Source organism: Bombina bombina, chromosome 10, assembly GCF_027579735.1.
Source record: "Bombina bombina isolate aBomBom1 chromosome 10, aBomBom1.pri, whole genome shotgun sequence".
In the NCBI taxonomy this organism is placed as follows: Eukaryota; Metazoa; Chordata; class Amphibia; order Anura; family Bombinatoridae; genus Bombina; species Bombina bombina.
In genome coordinates, this window is record NC_069508.1 from 112,849,585 (window position 1) to 112,872,145 (window position 22,561).

General features: G+C 34.5%; 1 protein-coding gene across 1 annotated transcript in view; it reads left to right on the top strand.

Moving 5' to 3' along the window:
• TNR (tenascin R) overlaps window positions 1–22,561 on the top strand; it is a 1,235,916-nt gene that overhangs the window by 1,200,677 nt on the left and 12,678 nt on the right. The window contains 2 exon segments of the mRNA XM_053693306.1: window positions 1–66; window positions 882–1,045. The exon segment at window positions 1–66 is cut by the window's left edge and continues 96 nt beyond it. Of these exon segments, the coding sequence (XP_053549281.1) occupies window positions 1–66; window positions 882–1,045 (230 nt within the window).

Sequence of the window (22,561 nt, forward strand, 5' to 3'; positions counted from 1 at the left end):
AGTTCAGCATTGGGGATGCACGTAGTATGTACAAGCTGAGAATTGGAGATTATAATGGGACCTCAGGTTAGTACCAATATCATACTATATTTTGGTTGTATCTTGTATCACTTTATCTCTATGGGTTTTCTGCATCAAAAAACTGCTAAAAATATAAAACATGGTTTTTTTTAGGAAAGAGGGATATACTAAGATGTAGGTTTTCTCTTTATGAAGCTCTTCTGATATGATTTTATTGCAAACATTTATCAAAGTGTTGTAAGATTAGAATTAAAGGAATTTGAAACCCTAAAAAAATGTATTTTGTGGTTCAAAGAGAGCACACCATTTTAAACAACTTTCCAAATTACTTCTATTATCAAATTTGCTTAATTTTAAATGTATCCTTTGTTGAAGGTGCAGAAATGCACTACTGGGAAATAGCTGAACACATTGGTAAGCCAATGACTAGAAGCATATATGTGTACTGCGGAATCTGTTGGTGCTCTACAAATAACTGTTAATAATAAAATAATAATACCAATCAGCAACTAGCTCCCACCTTATAAGCCAATCTATGTATGCTTTTCAACAAAGGATGCCAAGAGTACTAAGCAAATTAGATTATAGTTGGAAATGGAAATTTCTTTAGAATTGTATGCTGTTCTAAATCATGAAGGAACAATTGTAGGTTTCATGCCCCTATAACTGAATAGTTTAAGCTCATTGAAATAAAAGCGTATTTGTAATACAAAGAAAATACTTTGTTATATAGCTAGATTTTCCTTTATTAACATTTTGTCTTGAAAGTAAATCTTGTAAATCAGCATTGAATGAAGGTACCTTAGGATACATTATTTTCTAAATAATAACCAGCTTTACTGATTTTTGCTTTCTTGAAGGAGACTCCCTCACCTACCACCAGGGACGACCATTTTCTACCAAGGACAGAGACAATGATGTTGCTGTGACAAACTGTGCTTCGTCTTATAAAGGAGCTTGGTGGTTTAAGAACTGTCATCGTACCAATCTGAATGGCAAATACGGAGAGTCCCGGCACAGTCAGGTAAGGAGAATTGACAGGCCTTATGAGGTTATATGATTCAGACAGAACATACAATTTTAAATAACTTTCCAATTTACTTGTATTAGTTAATTTGCTTCCTTCTCTTGTTATCCTTTGCTGAAAGGTTTATCAAGCTAAGATCAGGAGCAGCAAAAAACCTAGATTCTAGCTGCTGTTTTTTTGGCTGCATATACTGTATATACCCTGATTGTCATTGGCTCACTCATGTGTTCAGTTGGAAACCAGAAGTACATTGCTGCTCCTTCTACAAATGATACCAAGAGAATGACGCAAATTTGATGAGAGCAGTAAACTGGAAAGTTGTTTCAAAATGTTTGTTTTACCTAAATCATGAAAGAAAAAATTTGGGGTTTCGTGTCCCTTTAAAAACATGTACCTACATGTGCAGAAGGAATTAGTAGACTATTATTTTAAAGGGACGCTGAACCCAAATTTTTTCTTTTGTGATTCAGATAGAGCATGCAATTTAAAGCAACTTTCTAATTTACTCCTATTATCAATTTTTCTTCATTCTCTTTCTATCTTTATTTGAAAAAGAAGGCATCTAAGCAAAGGAGCCAGCCAATTTTTGGTTCAGTACAATTGACAGCACTTGTTTATTAGTGGGTGAATTTATCCACTAATCGGCAAGGACAACCCAGGTTGTTCACCAAAAATGGTCCGGCATCTAAACTTACATTCTTGCTTTTCAAATAAAGATATCAAGAGAATGAAGAAACCTTGATAATAGGAGTAAATTAGAAAGTTGCTTAAAATTTCATGCTCTATCTGAATCACAAAAAAATAAATAAATTTGGGTTCAGTGTCCCTTTAAATATTGAGATGATCTTCCAGTATAGTGGACAAACGATATGAGCTTACATTTCACAGTTTGAAGACAGCACTACTCTCATTCCTCGCTTAGTATGGGCTATTCTTGCCAGGCTCTTCACCACTGCATACACAGATATCTGTCCAGCCAAACTTTTTTATTACAACTGAACTTTATTTTAAACAATAGGGTCCAACGTTGCAATGTGTAATGTTGCACTTGTCAATGCTGGTCCTTGTTGCAATTAAATAAAGGTCAGATTTAATTAAAAAGTTTCTCTGGACTGATATCTGTTTATGCAAGGGAAAAGGTATGATATTACTGCCCAAACTTACTACTAATATAATATGATTTATAATATATTTGTACACAATAACATGAGCTAGAGGAATCCTACTTAATGTTAAAGGGAACAGTTAAGTCAAAATTAAACTTTCATGGATCTGACAGACCATGCAATTTCAAACAACATTCTACCACATTATAATTTGCTTCTTTTATCATGTTGCTTTGTTCTTTTGGTATCCTTTGTTAAAGGGTAAACTTGTGTAGGCTCATTAGATCTTTGTATGCATATCTTTCAAAACTCTATGGCAGCAGTCTTTGCAACAAAGTCTATCATTGTTAAAAACATTGTTGCAATCACTGCTGGCATAAAGTGCTAAGGATGTGCACTCTTCTATGATTTCACTGGTATACTCTTAAACAAATCACAAATAATAACAAAATTACATTGGGAAGTTATTTAAAATTCAGAAACATGAAAGTTTAAGGGGACAAATAAATTATAACCTACCTCTAAATGAGCACCAGCTATAAATATTTAAGTAGTGTTGTTTTAAACAAAAATAATAAGTTAAAGCAGTTTAAATTGAATATAAAACTAGCAGGAATATCAGGTTATTAAAATTTGAATTACTTGACAACAGGCTGATATTGATGATTCCTAATGCTGCACTGATAGAAGTCTTACAATAAATAGTAGACTGATTTAGTAAAGAATCTAGGTTCCAAACTTACATCTTTAACTAGGTTTGCCAGGTCTCTTTTATTCATCAGGAAAGTCCAGTCAGTAAGTGATGTGATCAAATCCAATGGTCTTGAAAAAAATCTTCAAAGTAAAAAAAGAGAAAACAATATATATTGTAACTCTGTGATGTAACCCAATGGTAAAGAGAGTGTGTTTAAACGGTATCCTACTCACATGAGATGTAGCTATATTAAGCTCATTTACTGTGCACACCTGCTTTTATACTGGCAGGCAAACAGTCTCCCAAGGGCTTCAAGAAGAACAATTTATTAAAATATACATATAAAATACAATAAAACATCTAATACACCAACATACTATACATATGCGTGATCAGAGTCCTGTCTAGGAACAGTCAATATCAACTGCGAGTGATTTACCACTAATGTGGATGGATGCGGATACAGGACAGCATTCACACCGCTCTCGATCTCTGCTTCCAGTACCTGCAGGGTCTACACTCCTTTTCTGGTGTAGTTGGGTATAAATGGATGAGTCCCTGGAGGGAGATAAAATCCGACGTACGTTTCACCATTAACCAACGGCTTTTTTAAGGAAGATAATGCGCATATGAAACAGGAGGAAATGTAAACCCGTGCAGTCACAGGAACCGGAAGTGATGATCAATGTAGACTCCATGATTGTTATGGGCAATGCCGTTGTGGTTCCCAATGGAATAAACAAATAATTTTTTTGGGAATAAATTTTTATTTTTGTTAAGGGCATTAACCTCATATTAGACCGTATACAAAATATATATAATCAATGTAACAGACATGATATCAAAAACAAATTTGAGTAAATATGATTCATAATTCACAGCGTCAGTGTAAATTTGATGACATATACAAAATACAATTAATATAAAATACACACGATAGAAAAACATAATTGTAATAAAAGGATTTTTTATTGAAAATTATGTATCTCAAAATCTTTGTTGAGTCCATTGGGAATGAGGGAGTTCATGTTATAAATCCATTTCATTTCCATATATCCCAAAATATTCCGGGTATCTCCTCCTGGAAGCGGAGATTGAGTGCGATGCGAACGCTGCCCTTTATCCACATCCATCCACATTAGGGGTAAATCACTCTCAGTTAATATTGACTGTTCCTAGAAAGGACTCTGATCACGCATATGTATGTTGGTGTATTGGATGTTTTATTGTATTTTATATGTATAATTTAATAAATTGTTCTTCTTGAAGCCCTTGGGAGACTGTTCGCCTGCCAATATAAAAGCAGATGTGCGCAGTGAATGAGCTTACTATAGCTCCATCTCATGTGAGTAGGATATTGTCTAAACACATTCTCTTTACCATTGGGTTACATCACAGAGTTACAATATATATTGTGTTCTCTTTTTCACTTTGAGGATTTTTTTCAAGACCATTGGATTTGATCACATCACTTACTGGACATATCCTTTATATTTTGAATATATTATAGATCTTTGGATCTCTTATTGAAATTTTTTTTATTTTTTATTTTAATGGTTTTTATTGAGGATGAAATAAAATAACATACAGGAAATCTAGTATACAAGAACATGAACACAACAGGCATCCAGTGCCACGACTAAACGTAACATATGATTAACTTAATACAGAAGTGTAAAAGTAATGAAGTACCAAATTTCAGTCAATAATCTGGAATATACCTGTAAAAGAGTGTGATAGGAATAGAGAATATTAGCTATTCATCCCCGATTTTCCACCTCCCTAAGAGAAATGAGGCCAATTTAAGACCTCCAATATAATTATTATAGAGAATAACAGGAGGGTTTTAACATAATAAGATACCATTTCGGATCTTAATAAAGTTTATCAAGGCATAGTGCTCCCTCTCCTAGCACATACCACCAGGACAAGGAGCAAATGAACAAACAGAAGGGAAAGGTAATATCAAAAACAAGAAGCTCGTCAATATTAAAACATACAATGGTCTGGTCGAATAAGAGCATTTGGAAGAATAACTTTCCTTAGAAAATAACATACACTAGATAAAGTTATCATCATATCTAATGGTGACAATATACAACCTGTGATGAAACAATGATCTAGGTTAAATGCTGCAAAATTGTCTCATCTTATCCAAGCGGCTCAATATAAATATCTGCTTCTTATAAATAAAATGCTATATTTTGATGATAAATGGGGGGTTGCTTTGGGAATCTGCGTTCCTATGTTTATAAGATAAACGAAAAGTTTAGGGGGGGCGGAATAGTAATTATAGAAATCCCGGCTGCAAATCTGCTCCAGATATATATAAAGGGTAGACTATTATGGAGGATGTGGTTCAGTGACCCACTAAACATATAAGTTTCATGACTAAACAGAAAAAAGAGTAAGTTTGAAACCTGGGGGGGAACTAGAATGACTGGAATCTGTACCCTTGTAATATACAAACCATACTTATCTAACATGGCAGAACTAACAAAATGAAATTATGCATACATATAAGTAACAATTGTCTCCGACCTGTAATGTCAACAGTAATATAATATAATCCTGCATTTTAGTATAAAACAAAAGATCCCATACATGTGTATAGAAGGCTTAAGTAGATGTAGACCTAAGATGTGGCCATGGTATAACTAGAAAGAAGTTGGTTGTCTATGTCCTCATATCTTATATTATTTTGACCTCATCACCCGGGTACGGGCCCTATACCCAAGCGGCAGGCGAGTTAACTATTAGTAGTCAGAGTATGAGTTGGTAGTAGGTAGCCAAAACTATCTTTCTTAAGACCTTACGTAGTAACATCTAGTCATAGTTAAGCAGGCCAAATATAAAGATTAGAGGTATGCTCCCTTAGGGCAATATTTTATCTAATCAATAACTCTATAATGAACACAGGTATCCCCTAAGGGCGGTGTAGTAACCAGAGTCCCTACAAACTCCAATCTGCCTAATGAATATCTAAATTGTTCCAGCAGGAAACTGCAGTAATGATAACAAATATCTGTAGAACTATATCTCTATTTGTGGGAGGTTTTTGCAATTTGGAATATCTAGCACACTTATATGTTCTAGCCAATAGATTAAGGTAAGGAAATATATATGGGTGTCTCCACCCTGAGGATGCATAAATGTTGTTTGCATAAACAAAAAGTACCATTACATATAATATATAAACCATGTGATATATGGAGTGTCAGTCCCATGCTAAACTATCATGTGAACCTAGTCTCTTGTCCTGGTAGTCAATTACTCTCTTATGACTATAGAAAATAAAAACTCTTCTTGTGGGCACTAATCTCTTATGTCTCAACTAATAATGAAAATTGAGTATCAGAACTGCATAACCTCAACTGTGGGCCACTATTCTCAAGAGCATAGTAAGCCAAACATTTTTACAAAAGGGTAGCATCAGCCTTCTATAAGTATACTCAAACATAAAGTCTGCACATGTATGTAAATGGAAAAAAGTTCTAGGTTAATTGTAGTACAATGTTAGGATATGGAATCTCCACAGTAAACCTAGATGAAAAACACTGCTGTAAACATTATCTTCAACCCAGAGATCTGCATATGCATACTCAAGCCTATCTAATAGTTAGCAACCCTGGGTTACCGCAGTTAAAGTGTCTTAATAGGAAGTAGGAGGTAAATATAAAACTAGCCCCTCCTGCTACTGCAGTATAAGACAATGTTATACACATCATAAAATAAAAATACGTACTGACAGACAGGGTTAACACATCAGTCACCATTATAAAGTCCTGTGTCTGCAATACAATTTGTAAACTAGTGCCAACATTATAGTAACCTTTAGTTAAAGTCGCTAGGTAGAACAGTAGATTAGGTATGTAATTGCTCCGTGAAGCAATCTAACGCCTGAATGTCTGTCCATCCTTCATAAGAATTTTTTCAAAAGTCTCAATGCCTGTTGCGTGATCCGAAGGTATAAATCATGTCCCAAGATGATGCAGCCTGACTATCGGGGAAAGTTTAGGTCGGTAGGCAATTAACGTATTCCCACTTTAAGATATGTCCCTTTATACCAAAGAGCATAGGGATTGCGGTGCACAGCCTGCGATGTACAAAGTCCCACATCAAAAGCATAAAACACACAGGATCCTAAAAGCAGTTCCTAAGGTATATATTAGCTGGGACTTGGGGAAACTTGTGTCTTAGCCCCCTCTGAATCTTTGAACTGCCCAGGACAGTCCAGCATCAATCTGCCAAACAAACTGACTCCCGGCTACAAGACAGACTTGGCCGCTCGCGCTGAATCTTCTTAGTGGTGTTCTCTCTGGCACTGGACAAGTGCCCTCCTGAGCATCTAGCCATAATCTCTTCCTCATCTGCACTCCAGGAGCCTCAGTGCAAGTACATTCGCGCCAGCCTCCTACCTCCATTAGTAGCTTCCCAGAGCTTCGGCCTCTAGATATGGGATTGTCATCGCCACCTGTTAGAACCACAGTGCCGCACATCTCCCGAAAACAAGCGGGTGTGAGCAGCGGATCACCATTTTGTAGATAATATCTAGGGTGCGGTATAAACTTGTGCCGAACAAGTTGCAGTAGCTTGGTTGGTTGCAGATAATATCAGGCAGCAGTCATGTTCAAGGAAACTCTATCCTCCCATAACCGAGTGGCTCTGCCGTATCCAGTATTAAAGAGGGGAGGCTCAGACTTAGCATGCAGGCTGTCTTTACAAGGGCCTTGCAGTTTCCCTGGGTTGATAGTAGGTTGCATCCTCGCAAACATTGTTACAAGTTCTTGCTTTAATTCCAAAAAATGCGCATCTAATAGTCTCAGGATCTCCTTATCCCACGAGGTAGGTGCCATCTTGGGTTTCACGGATACCTTGATTTCTAGATAGCTGGTATTGACAAAATATCAGATTAAGTGAGGTAAAGTTATTGTAGATTCCCGGGCACGGTCCTGTGATAACTTGTGCAGCTGGAACTTGCCTTTGAATGGATTTGAAGTAAAGAAATAGTTAAACAAGCCCACGTTGATAGATCTGGAGCCGGGAGAGCAACAAAAATGCGACCATTTACTTTGTCAGTTAGCTCCGCCCCCCTCTTATTGAAAATTTTATTATACTTGTTGACTTTTTACATCCGCTATAACATTTATTTTCACATTTTTGTTTTTTGTGATTGGTTTACACTTTTATATAGACTTGCATTTTAGCCAATTAGTGCTGACTCATAAATAACTTGGGAGTGATCACAGTATTATCTATATGACACACATGAACTAGCACTATCTAACTGTGAAAAACTGTCAAAATGCACAACAGTTTAGAAATCAGTTTGAGTCTACCTATGTTTAGCTTTCAACAAAGAATACCATGAGAACATTAAATTAGTACCATATGCTGTCATGTTAACTTCATTCTCACTGTGAGATTCTCTATCCTAGAGAACTTCATTACTTTCTATAGTAGTCTGTTTTTATCTCTCTGGGACTTCCCTTTTTCTTAGAGAATTCTGTGAGTTCAGCCCTTATGAGAAATTATGATCATTAGCCCCTTAAAGAGATCAACTGAAAATTAACATTTTAGTAGCTTTATATCCCACCTCTCAGTTAGACTACTGCTTCCTCTTTGTCTTAAATATTTTTTAGAGAATACAGCAAGTGGTAGCTTTAAAGGGACAGTCAAGTCCAAAATAAATTTTAGCACCAATTTAGCTTTGGTTTCTTGGTATTCTTAGTTGAAAGCTATACCTAGATAGGCTCATATGCTAATTTATTAGACCTTGAAGGCCGCCTCTTATGTGATTACATTTTGACAGTTTTCACCACTAGAGGGTGTTAGTTAATGTGTGTCATATAGATAATATGATTGGCTAAAATGCAAGTCTGTCAAAAGAACTTAGATACAAGGTAATCAGAGAGGTAAAAAGTGTATTATTATAACTGCATTGGTTATGCAAAACTGTGGAATGGGTAATAAAGGGATTATCTATTTGTTTAAACAACAAAACTTCTGCTGTTGACTGTCCCTTTAACAGTAAAAAACTGTTATTTTAAATGACAAAATAAAGATAAACAATGTAATACAATGTAATACACTAGAGGGTTAAATTGGTCATTAGGGACACAAAGTGGAGAAAACAAATCACTGTACAGTGTCCCTTTAATGCTTTTCATGCATATATCAGGCTACCTTGATAACAGTGACTTGCTTTTCGTAAAGTTTTTAGATGAATATTGGGTGTAAAGTAATATATATGTATATCTAAATCTAAAATTACTATGTGCATTAATTGCATCTCATAGCTATTGGTGAATTCAATGAAAATGATATATTGCATACAATTGATTATACTTCTCTGCTTCTGGTAATGAGTATTTTAATGCTTAAACAGTCTATTTTGATGATGCCATCTGTGGATTTTAATTAGAGTTTTAAAATTTGTTATTCAAAATAATTATTTCAGATCGCAGGATCAGCTTTAATTGCAGATTCAACACAATAATTTGTAAATACTATATTGAAAATCAACTTTATTCTGGATAAATATTATGTTTAGTTCTAATACATATGGACAACGTTTTTTATAATTTGAAAAGGTTATGAGGTTTTGATCAATGATTAATCATTCTTTGACATGTATATTCTATGCAATGAAATTCATAGCAAAATACAAATGCAGAAAGATTTCATTTTTAGAGTGCGCAACTTGGAAGTGATAAAACTTGCTGATAAATATGAATTTGACCTTTAGAAAAGAGAAACAGACTAATAATTTATTTATTCTAACAGCTTTCTTTTAACCATATGCTTGAAATATTTCTTAAAGTCAATTAACTAAATTATGCTAGAATGCCAGGACGAATTATTGTTTTAAAACTCAAGACAATATTATGATTAAAATGTTTATGGCTGAAGGTTATAAAAAAGAAAGATGACTTACTCATAAAAGACTGTTATAAATGAAAGTGATGTAGGCTGTTAAATACATTAACCACAAAAAAGTTTATTTTTCTGAAGCTTTTAATCTAGAAAGAGTTCTAAAAATATATATTTTTTATTTTTTAATGTCAGCTTTTTTATGTTGATTGCAGAAAAGGTATCTTTCAAAGGGAAGATTTTTTTTTTATGTATTATGTTACAAAAAGAACAGGGATTTAAAGGTAAATATGTGCGATTCATTTCAGATCGATTCGGAAATTCGAGATTCGGATCGTTTCGAATTTCCGAATTGAAATAGTGCCGAATCTACCGAATAAATCCAAATTAGTTCGGATTTATTCGGTAGATTCGGATAGCCATGGATTACACTAGTATTGTACAGTATATTAGGTTATATCACTCTGCTATGGGTTACACCTAATATACAGTACATAATACTAGTCTAATACACAGCATATCCCACCTAACACATACCGAAATTTCGAATGTCCGAACCGAACCGAATCGAACCGAATCGAACCGAATCCAGCCAAATTTATTTGAATCCGAATGAATCCAAAACGAATACGAAACAAATTCATTCAAATTTTTCCGAATTCGAATTGATCCAAACCGAAATCCGAAAAAATCTGAATCGATCCGAACCGAAATGAATTTTTCGATCATGCACAAGTCTACTTAAAGGTTCACTCTATACAGTTGAATTTAGTAATTGACAAATACACAATACAAAGAATGTAATAGCACTTACTTTGAATTTGAAATGAGCAGTAGAATATTTTCTGGAAAATGTCAAAGTTAGTGAAATGTTTACACCTGCTTTATCATGTGATAGCCATCAGCCTATCACAAAATGCATTTACGTTTATACTGGGCACTTTTGCACATGCTCAGTAGGATCGGGAGCCTCAGAAAGTGTGCATATAAAAATAATATGCACGTTTTGATCATGTGCATGTGTGCAGTATACTTCAATTGCTGAAATGCTTCTAGTAAAAGTTATTACTGTTTTAGCAGCATATGCACATATGCTATGTGACTAGATCATCACTATCCAAACATGCCTGTCCTGAATGCTGGAGGTGGTGTATATTGCATAACTGAAGACTTAATTTGTGTCATACAAGCCACTACTGGGTTTTTTTTTTTTTTTAGAAGGTGTGGTTTTTGAAAGCAAGAGCACTTAAAGGGACACTCAAATCAAAATGAGCTTTTATTATTCAGATAGATCATGCAGTTATAATTATAAGGCACTTTGCAATTTACTTCCATTTTCAAACTTTGCACAGTCTTTATATATTCACACCTTCTGGTGCACAAGATCCTACTGAGAATGTGCACAAGCTCACTGGGTATACATATACTAGTCTGTGATTGGCTGATATCTGTCACAAAATACAGGGGGCCGGACAAAGGGACAAGAAATAAATTTGTCAGAGAACAAATATACTGCTTGTTTGAAATTCAGAGTAGGTGTTGCATTTTTATTATGTACTTGTTAATTAAGTAATTCTACTTCATTAAATGGTCCTTAAAATAAATTTTACTAGAAGTATTTTTGCTAATGGAAGTTTATAGCCCAAATGCTTCTATTTAAAATAAAAAGGCGCCCATACACATTTACATGTTGACCTTTCTATTCATTGTTTATTATTATCCTGCCACACAAAGAACAGTGATTAATTTCTTCCTGTCAATAACTCAAAAAGCAATAATTGAAATAACCGGAGCAGCAATAACATTTAGTCTGAGTCACACACAGGGCAGTCAATAATAATACAACTAACAATAACAATAGGTTGTCCTGCAACTTTGTTGCATGGCCACCTAATAATTTGATCTGCATGTAGTGTGTGAGTATAAAGAGTTAACAACTATGGCAGCAATACATTGCTTGTGTCTTTAAAAATGTCCTGCTCCATCAGTCTCTTTTATTATTGTTGAATGGGCTATAGTGCTTGGCCCTGCTGCTTGGCAGAAACATAACTGGTGCTAAAAATGTGAACATTTGTACCCAGTGAGTTAACCACTGTTATTTGTTATAGACAGTTATGTTTATTACTACTTTTCTTCTGGCAGCCAAATGAGATTAATATTACTGCTCTGTGTTAAAGGCAGCAAATGTGTTACTGACTGCCCTGTGTGTGACTCAGACTTATTATTATTTTTTTTATTTTTATTCTGCCTAGCTTTTTATTCAATGGCCCATAACTGCTTAACTGAAATCAGGTATGCTGGTACAGCCTATTGCTCTGCTACATCTCATGTAACATTGAACTCATAGGTCACATGCTCTGGCAGCCATATTGCTTTTTGCAACAAAATTCGATAAATGCTTAAAAATCTTTTACTCTGCAACTGCTTATGTTGCAACTTTGAAACTTGCTGGGCTCTCTGCTGCTGTTACCTAGAAATGCTATTGCTCATGAGATGTGCCTTGGTCACATGATGTGACAGCCATCTTGCATTTTCTGTTACCCAGAATTGTTATTGCTCAAGAGAAGTGCCTTGGTCACATGATGTGGCAGCCATCTTGCATTTTGTGAAAATCTTCCAACATCATCTTCTCTTAAACCGCTTTGTGCAATAAAGCGCAGTTTTGCACATTTGCTCCTTGCAAGTTCTTCTACCAAGCTTGTTCAAACTGCGATTTTTCCATAATCAACATGGCTGCTGCGAGACATTAACATTTTTATCGACTTTTAATTGCTAATTTTGCACTTTATGCATTAATTTTACACTATTTAGTTATATTACAGTGTAATAGACACATGATTACACATAGCCATGACCTACAAAGACAATATTGCTGTCAAAGTTCGCATTGCGCAGTCGCCTTCATGAAATAAAACATTTACAAATTTTCATGAAACTTCAGCAAATTTTAGAGATCTATGGTGAGCATTAGTATTTGCAATATGAAAGCCATACATTACATGGTGTGTCGGCCATTTGGTTTCATATGCGCTGTTTTTAAAAACTACAAAAATCTTCTCCGAAACTGCTTATTAGACAGACTTGAAATTTTGTTTATATAGTTATCTTATGACCAATATTCAGATTTGTTCAAGAAAAGTTGATAGGTCATGTGGTTTGGCGGCCATAGGGAATTTAACGAACGCAACAAAATTTGCATTATTTAACCCTCTATAGCGCAGCTTTAACAAGTTTGCAAACAGCCGGCTTGTGCATGCGATATGGTTATGTTGAGCTCTATACCGCACAAAATACAAGAGCTGTTTTGACGTGCTTGTGCACGCTTTCCCCATAGACATCAATGGCGAGAAGGTGTCTGAAAAAAACGTAACACCTGCAATCGCGGAATGAAAAGCTTTGTAAAGCAGTCCCATTGATGTCTATGGGGGAAAAAAGTAACGTTTAATCCTAACAGCCTAACATAAACCCCACGTCTAAACACCCCTAATCTGCCGCCACCTACATAATGTTATTAACCTCTAATCTGCCGCTCCCGATATCGCCGCCACCAAAATAAATCTATTAACCCCTAATCTGCCGCTCCCAATATCGCCACCACTATACTAAAGTTATTAACCCCTATTCCCCTGCACCCCAACATCGTCCACACTATAATAAATCTATTAAAATAGAGCTAAATAAAAGTTACAATTATTAACTAAATAATAACTATTTAAAACTAAATACATACTTACCTGTGAAATAAAACCTAAGCTAGTTCTAATATAACTAATAGTTATATTGTAGCTAGCTTTGTTTTTTTTTATTTCACAGGTAAGTTTGTATTTATTTTAACTAGGTAGACTAGTTAGTAAATAGTTATTAACTATTTACTAACTACCTAGTTAAAATAAATAAAAACTTACCCATTAAATAAAACCTAAGCTGCCTTACACTAAAACCTAACATTACAAAAAATAAAAAACACTAAAATTATAAAAAATAAAAAACACTTAAATTACATAAAATAAAAAAACCTACCATTACAAAACATAGCAAACGAAATTATCCAAAATAATAAAAATTATCCCTATTCTAATACTCTTTTAAAAAAATAAAAACCTACCCCAAAATAAAAATCTACCCATTGCCCTGAAAATGGCATTTGTATGGGCATTGCCCTTAAAAGGGCATTCAGCTCTTTTTCCTGCCCTTAAAAGGGCATTCAGCTCTTTTACGAAATGCCTAACCCCTAATTTAAAAATAAAAACCCACCCCAAAATGAAAAAAAAAAACATTACACAAAATAACAACAAACTATCAGAAATAATAAAAATTATTCCTAGTCTAATACCCATTTAAAAATAATTCCACCCAAAATAAAAAACCTAATCTATAATAAACTACCAATAGCCCTTAAAAAGGCCTTTTGTAGGGCATTGCCCTAAGTTAAACAGCTCTTTTACCTGAAAAAAATACAAAGTCCCACTAACAAGCTATCTAAAAAAAACTAATCTAACCATTGCCCTGGAAAGGGCATTTAGCTCTTTTGCATTGCCCTGAAAAGGGCATTTCGCTCTTTACGAAAAGCCCAAACCCTAAACCAAAAAAAAAAAACACCCAAAAAAGTTTAAAAAATCCTAACACTAACCCCCGAAGATCCATTTACAGTTGTTGAAGTCCCACTTGAAGGATATTCATCCCAGCGGCTCCATTTTCATCCAGGTGGCTCCATCTTCATCCAGGCGGCATCTTCTATCTTCATCCCGTCGCCGTCTTCTATCTTCATCCCAGCAGCGTGGAGCGGGTCCATCCTGAAGACATCCAGCGCGGATCATCCTCTTCATATGGTCGCCGCAGTATACTGACGCCACCAGGATGAAGATAGAAGATACCGGATGTATGAAGATGGAGCCTCTTGGATGAACATGGAGCCAACTGCCGCCTGGATGAAGATGGAGCCTCATGGATGAAGATGGAGCCGCCGGGATGAAAATCCTTCAAGTAGGACTTCAGCAACTGTAAGTGGATCTTCGGGGGTTAGTGTTAGGATTTTTTAAGGTTTTTGGGTGTTTTTTTTTTTAGTTTCGAGTTTGGGCTATACATAAAAGAGCTAAATGCCATTTTCAGGGCAATGCAAAAGAGCTAAATGCCCTTTTAAGGGCAATGCCCATGCAAATGTCCTTTTCAGGGCAATGGGTAGCTTAGGTTTTTGTTAGTTAGGTTTTTTATTTTGGGGGCTTGGTTGGGTGGTGGATTTTACTGTTGGGGGGGTCTTTGTATTTTTTTTTTTTTACAGGTAAAAGAGTTGTTTATCTTAGGGCAATGCCCTACAAAAATCCCTTTTAAGGGCTATTGGTAGTTTATTGTAGGCTAGGGTTTTTTTTTATTTGGGGGGGGCTTTTTTATTTGTATAGGGCTATTAGATTAGGTGTAATTCTTTTTTATTTTTTATAATTTTGTTTGTTATTTTTCGTAATTTAGTGTTTATTTTTTGTAATTTAGTCTTTTTTATTTTTGTAATTAGATAGATTGTAATTTTATAGTAGTGTTTTTTAATGTGTTTTTAGTTTGATTTAATTGGTAGCTAGTTTAATTTTAGTTTAATAGTTATATTAGTTTAATTGTTAGTTTAAACTTAGTTTTTTTAATTTGATAGGTAAGTTTTATTTTAATTTAAGATAGGGAAATTGTAATTTTAATATAAAGTTAGGGGGGCGTTAGGTTTAGGGGTTACTAGTTTAAATTAGTTTATTGTGATGTGGGGGCTTTTGGTTTAGGGGTTAATAGGTTTATTTAATATATTTAGTTGTGGGGGCTTTTGGTTTAGGGGTCAATAGGTTTATTATAGTGGATCCGGAATTATGGGTTAATAACTAGTATAGTGGGGGCGATGTGGGCAGACGGCAGATTAGGGGTTAATAATATTTAAATAGTGTTTGTGATGCGGGAGGGCGGCGGTTTAGGGGTTGATAAATTTAGTATAGTGGGGGCCATGTCGGGAGCAGTGAAATAGGGGTTAATCATTTTTAATAGTGGTGTTGATGTTGGGAGCGGCAGATTAGGGGTTAATAACTTTAAGATAGAATTTAGGAATTTGGAGGATCTATTGGATAAGGATGTCAGAGAATGGCAGGACTTGCTTCTTTTAGATAACCATATACTACATGATATTATCCCTAGGGGGCTAAGATTTTATAAACAACCGTTATTCAAATTAAATGAGGTGGAATTTACCATAGATTTGGATAAAGCTTTCTATACCTGCTCTATAACTCTTATAAATATTTTAATACGTTATAGGGAACACAGGTTGAATAAACTAGAAGTAGAGATTAAGCAAGCAGTGGATAAAATCCAACCCTTTAGTGAGATAGAAGAGTGGAAAAACTTCAATACCAACATTTAGAATAGGACTATTAAACTTGAAAGAGAACTTAAATTGAAGAAACAAAAGAAATTAGCAAGCAATTTTAAGGATTATAAGGATGAAATTGAGCACACTTATAATAAAAATCAAACCTCGACTATATCAACTGAATTGATAGGAAATAGGGATGAGAATAAATGTACATGAAAAAGAAAATATTAATAACACCATTACCCCTAAAAGAGGTAATAACAATTCAACAACAAATAATATTAGGGTGGACACAAATAGGTATAATCATGGGCAGGGCAGGGTAAACATGGGGATGAGTTCTAGATGGCACAGTAGTGATTTACCCTGGTGCCCTTCCCATTTGAAACCTTTAAACCACTCAGGAAGAAGGTACAATTCTAGTCACATATATAATAATTTAATGGAGGTCATCAAAGAAGAAATACAGCGAATATAAGCTATAAAAACACCAGTTATAATGTATCTAGTGACCAAAGCTTTTCCAATAATAGATATGAGCCACTAAGTAATGTAGCTACTCCCTCCACCTCAAAAGGATCTGTTTGGCATAGATTAGGTGTGAAACCCAAGTCCCCAGTCTAGTTTCATTTTTTAGACAAGGACCAGGGAGGGCACCTAAGAGACAGGAATATGTCCTGGGAAGGGGAGAAAACATTAAGCTGGGAAACAAGGGAAAGACCTTTAAAAAGAACCTTAGAAATAGACAAGGAACACGAGGAGGAACTATAATGCAGAGGGGGAAACAGAAGAAGGATGAACTAAAACAAATGGAAAAGGAAATTATTAATATTTTGAGTTTAGAATTGCCTAACAATGATATAAGGTTATTGGGGAAAGGGTTAAATTTTGCCCCAAGTCTTAACCTAATAAATTTGAGGATTACATTGATATTCAAAAATTCATCCATACAATGACTCTAAAGAGAAAATTTTTAAAAGATAAAAAAGTTATGAAAGAACAAACAACCACCATTTTGAAGGTAGTGATGTAGTAACACTTCGAACCTTAAAGGATCTCGAAATGAAAGCCGGATTAGCTCCGCTTAAGCCTAACGTAAATGCGGATTTGATGGGAGCTCATAATGAACTCTTGGATCTTTCTTTATATGAGGAATAGTTACAAATTAGATACTCATCCCTTAAAGGTTGTTCTCGATTTAATCCTGTACATATGCAAGGGGAACAACTGTCCCTTTTCAATAAATTAGTATGTCAAGACTTGGATAGGGAATTACCGAAGTGTAATTTAAATAAATATAACGATAATCTTACTAGGAAAGAAAGGGAAGCATTAAAAACCCTTAAGAACAATAGGAATATTGTAATAAGATCGGCTGATAAGGGTGGAGGTTTGGTAATCCAGAATAAAGAAGATTACCTCAGGGAGGCATACAATATTTTAGGAGACTCTCATACTTATAAAAATGTAACATTTATCCGACTGAGATATTCTCTAAAGAATTGGATACCCTATTAGGGCTAGCTAAAGAGCAGGGGGTAATAAATCAGGATGAATTTAATTTTATCCAACAGAGGGATCCGAAGGTGCCCACCTTTTATCATCTCCCCAAGGTCAATAACAATTTGTTACATCCCCCAGGGAGACCCATTATTTCTGGTATTGGGTCATTGTGCCACAATTTGTCCAAATATGTTCATTATTTTCTCCAACCCATTGTCACTAAGACCAGAGCATACCTCAAAGATACAGCGGAGGCGATTATATTATTCAAGGGTTTGGACTGGGGAAGGGATATGGATGATCTAAGGTGGATATGGATGATCTAAGGTGGGCTACCTTTGATGTCTCTTCATTATATGCAGTCATTCCCCATATTAAAGGTTTAGAAGCTATTGAACAAGCATTTTAACGGTATCCCTGATAACCATCTTAAATTTATTCTTGATTATATTTTGTTAATTTTGTCTCACAACTATTTTGAATTTGAAAATAAATTTTATTTGCAGTTGAAGGGGACTGCAATGGGCACCACCTTTGCCCCTTCTTATGCAAATCTCTTTGTGGATAATTTTGAACAGAATTTAATTTGGAATAACAATCCCTTTAAGAATAACCTTATTAAATACTTTAGGTACATCGATGATGTTATTATTCTTTGGAAGGGCTTGGAGGAGTCCCTTGGTAGTTTTACAGAGTATATCAATAACAATAACTATAATTTGAAATTTAGTGGCAGTAACTCTAGCACAAGTATTGAATTTTTGGATATACAATTTCAGATTGATGTAAATAATAAGGTTATTGTGCACAATTTCAGAAAATTAGTGGATAAAATAGCTTCATAGATGCAGATAGCGCACATCTAAAAGTTGGAAAGAGAATATACCAGAAAGTCAATATATACGCATTAGACGTAATTGTACTACCATTTCTGATTTTAACAAAGAAGCATCCATTTTAGATGAGAAATTTAAAAAGAAGGGATATAATAGTTAGACTCTTAAAAAAGCCAAGCATAGAGCCATAGAATGTAATCGAGAGACTCTTTTAACTAGTAAACCTAAAAACTCTAATCAGTTATCTTCCACTACTAATAATGATAAAAAGGGCCAGAACCATTTTATTACAAAGTACAATGAAGGGGCTCTAATTATTAGAAAGATCCTTAATAAACACTGGGGTATCCTTAAATCTTATCCTGTTTTATGTGAAGAAGTTAGTGAAAAACCAATAATCACATTTAGGAGAAATAAGAATTTAAAGAAGTATTTGGCACAGAGTAAGTAACATACAGTTGACTCTGGTAAAATTAAAAAAAATAATGGAAGTTTATGCAATTGGTTATCAGAGGGACCTTTAAATGTAATAAACATAAATGCAGTATGTGTCCGTATGTTCAAGGGGGAGATACTTTTTTTTAATTTTAACAGGTCAGAACAGTTCAGCATGAAACATAGATGCAATTGTCAGACTACTTATACAGTGTATCTATTAACTTGTAAATGTAATTTAATTTACATTGGCTGAACTAAAAGGAAAACCAGTAAAAGATTTAGCGAACATCTTTATAATATTAAAATAGGCTTTGATAAGCACAGTGTGCCTGTACACTTTCAAGCAGTACACGGTAGTGATCCACAGGGTCTTCAAATTCAAATTATAGATTGGGTACCCCCAGGGGTTAGTAATAGACTGCTTTTGTTAAGACAGAAAGAGACTGAGTGGATTTATAGATTGAAGAGTCTTACTCCATGTAGATTGAACATAGATCTCGATATTCAGGCTTTTCTATAAATAAATACATTCTATATTATAAGAAGCATTTACATCATTCCAGCACTATATCGTTTGGATTTAGAATTATGTAGGTTTTTAGCATCAATTCTTGATTTTTTATATTGATCAATTTGATATGTTTTCTATTCATATGATGAACTTTTATATATATGTATATCAGAATTTGATAAGTTTTTAGTTTTTACCAATTTTGTATTTATAACTTTTTATATGAGTATCAATTGTAGCACATTTAATTATATATAATGTTTTTATTTTAACATGTTTTTATGCAATTTACTGATGTATTTATGTTTCCCATTAGTGTTGTTTTTTCCTCTTTTTAATTGTTTTTTAATTGCTCATTTACCATTTGTCCCATTTAAATATGGACTCTCTTAAACATATATCTGTGATTTTTGTGTCCGCCCCGATCACAGTTAACCAATACCTGTTGAGGAACCCCTGTAGATAAAGGACATTTTCTTGAAAGGACCATTAAACTCTTGATGAAGCCAGGCGTTCCATCGGCGAAACGCGTTGTGTACTTTTTGTCCATTGTAAGAATTCATAGGAGAGTGACGTCAGCGTGTACAGAAGTGCTGGAAGCCTGGAGTTTCAAACGGAATAGTGTTTGCAGGCTTAGAAGCACAGTCGCTGACCGCACAGATACGGACCCACTTAAAATACCTTGATATTGTTGTTATCAGGCTCATTTTTATTCTAAGTTTAGTAAGTGTATTACTAGTGTGTTGGTGTGTTGTCAATAAATTCTACCTTAAATCGAGAGTGCGCTGTCTCTCCTTTTCTCTTCATAGTTTAACTTTAATATAGCATTTGCGATGCAAGAGGGCCTCGGTTTAGGGGTTAATAGGTAGTTTATGGGTGTTTAGTGTACTTTGTAACAGTTTAGTTATGAGTTTTATGTAACAGTTTTGTTGTTTAAAACTCATAACTACTGCTCTCAGATTGCGAAACGGATCTTGTCATTTTAGGGTGTAACACAAGCTTTTTAGCATCACCGCAAAACTTGTAATGGCTGCGCTATGGAAGTCCCATGAATAAACGTAATTTTTATGTGTGTGGAACTGACGTTGCGTTACAAGCTAAAAGCCTTGTGGTACAGCTATACCGACAAGACTTGTAATTACTGCGGTGCTGTTTTAATGCTGAAATGACAATTTTTCAGCGTTAAAACACGAATGCAAAACTTGTAATCTAGGTGATTGTTTTTCAGGAGCGATTAAGTCTTATAGTGGGGCAACCATTTTGAATTGTACGAAAATCACATATTATTATTCCGCTGCTTTTTCTATTGCTTATAAAACTCTTGAACTGCTAATGCAAAGCTCTTGAAATCAAGTATGCTAGTACAGTCTATTGCTCTGCTACATCTCAGGAAACATTGAACTCATAGGTCACATGATCTGGCAGCCATATCGCATTTTGCGACTAATTTCGACAAACTCTTAAAAATCTTCAGCTCTGCAACTGCTTATGTTACAACTTTGAAACTTGTTGTGCTCACTGCTGCTATGATATAGATTTTCTATTGCTCAAGAGAAGTGCCTCAGTCACATGATGTAGCAGCCATCTTGAATTTTGCAAAAATCTTAAAACATTGTCTTCTCTGAAACTGCTAAGTTCAACAATGCACAATTTTACACATATGCTCCTTGCAATGTCCTCTACCAAGTTTGTTCAAACTGCAATTTTTCCATAATAAACATGGCTGCCATGAGAAATTAACATTTTTATCAACTTTTAATTGCATAAATTTGCACTTTATGCATTAGTTTTGCACTATTTAACTATATTACAGTGTAGTAGACACATGATTACACATAGACATGACCCCCAAAGACAATATTGCAGTCAAAGTTTGCATTGCGCAGTCGCCTTTGTGAAATAAAACATTTGAAAATTTTCATGAAACTTCTGCAAATTGTAGATGTCTATAGTTAGCATTATTATGTGCAATTTGAAAGCCATACATTACATAGCTTGGTGGCCATTTTGTTTTGTATGCACTGTTTTTAAAAAATACAAAATCTTCTCCGAAACCGCTTATGGGACAGAATTGAAATTTTGTTTATAGAGTTGTCTTATGACTAACATTCAGATTTGTTCAAGAGAAGTTGATAGGTCATGTGGTTTGGCAGCCATTTTGAATTATTCAAAAATGTTTAACAATATTTTTTAATTAATAATAAAACAAAAACCGTTTTACAAAATGCTTTATTTTTGTTATGTTTATTGACATCTATGGTGAGAACTATTGTGCATAATATGAAGGCTGTATATCATATGATCTGGCAGCCATTTTTTTTACGCAGAACTTTCGAAAATCTATTTTCTCTGCAACCGCTTATGTTAGAACTGTGAAACTTGCTGTATAACCTTATATTTTGACCTAGAGTCACGGTTGTTTATGTTGAAGGAATTAGTCACAAGCTGTGGCAGCCATATTGGTTTACTCTAAAATTTTGAAAATGTGTTTTCTTTGCAACCGCTTATGTTAAAGCTGGGAAATTTGCTGTTTAACCATATATTATGGCCTACAGTCACATCTGTTTGTGGTGAAAGTATTAGGAATATGGTGTGGCAGCCATCTTGAAAAACGCAAACATTTAGAAAATGTGTTTTCTTTGCAACTACTTGTGTTAGTGCTATAAAACTTGCTGTATGGCTTTACATTGTAGCTTAGCTGCTTTTATAACATTGCAAAGGTGATGCGCTTGGCCACCTCTATTGCTGCTTGCAGCTATATTTCTAATTATAAGTGTGCCCCCTAGAGGAAAAATATATACACTTTAACTCATTTGAAATCTTTTCCAATACATAGGGCCAGATTAAAAGTGTCTCGAGTTGCGTGCATATTACGTGGTTGCTTGAGTGCAAACAAATTTAGCGCGCATTGTGTTTGGGTGACTGAAGACCTAGTGTAAAGAGTTCAAATAAAATGTGCACCAAACACAACATAAATACATAAAAAAGTGTTACACTCATATATACACTATCTGATAAAAATTATTAATATAAATATTAACAATTTTATATGATTTTAAAGGTTTATAGTATATGACAAGGTATTTGAATGTATATACGATATATGTCAAAATATGTGTATGTATGTATATATATATATATATATATATATATATATATATATATATATATATAAAAGTAGAAGAAGATTGCACTCCAAGCTAACAATTCAA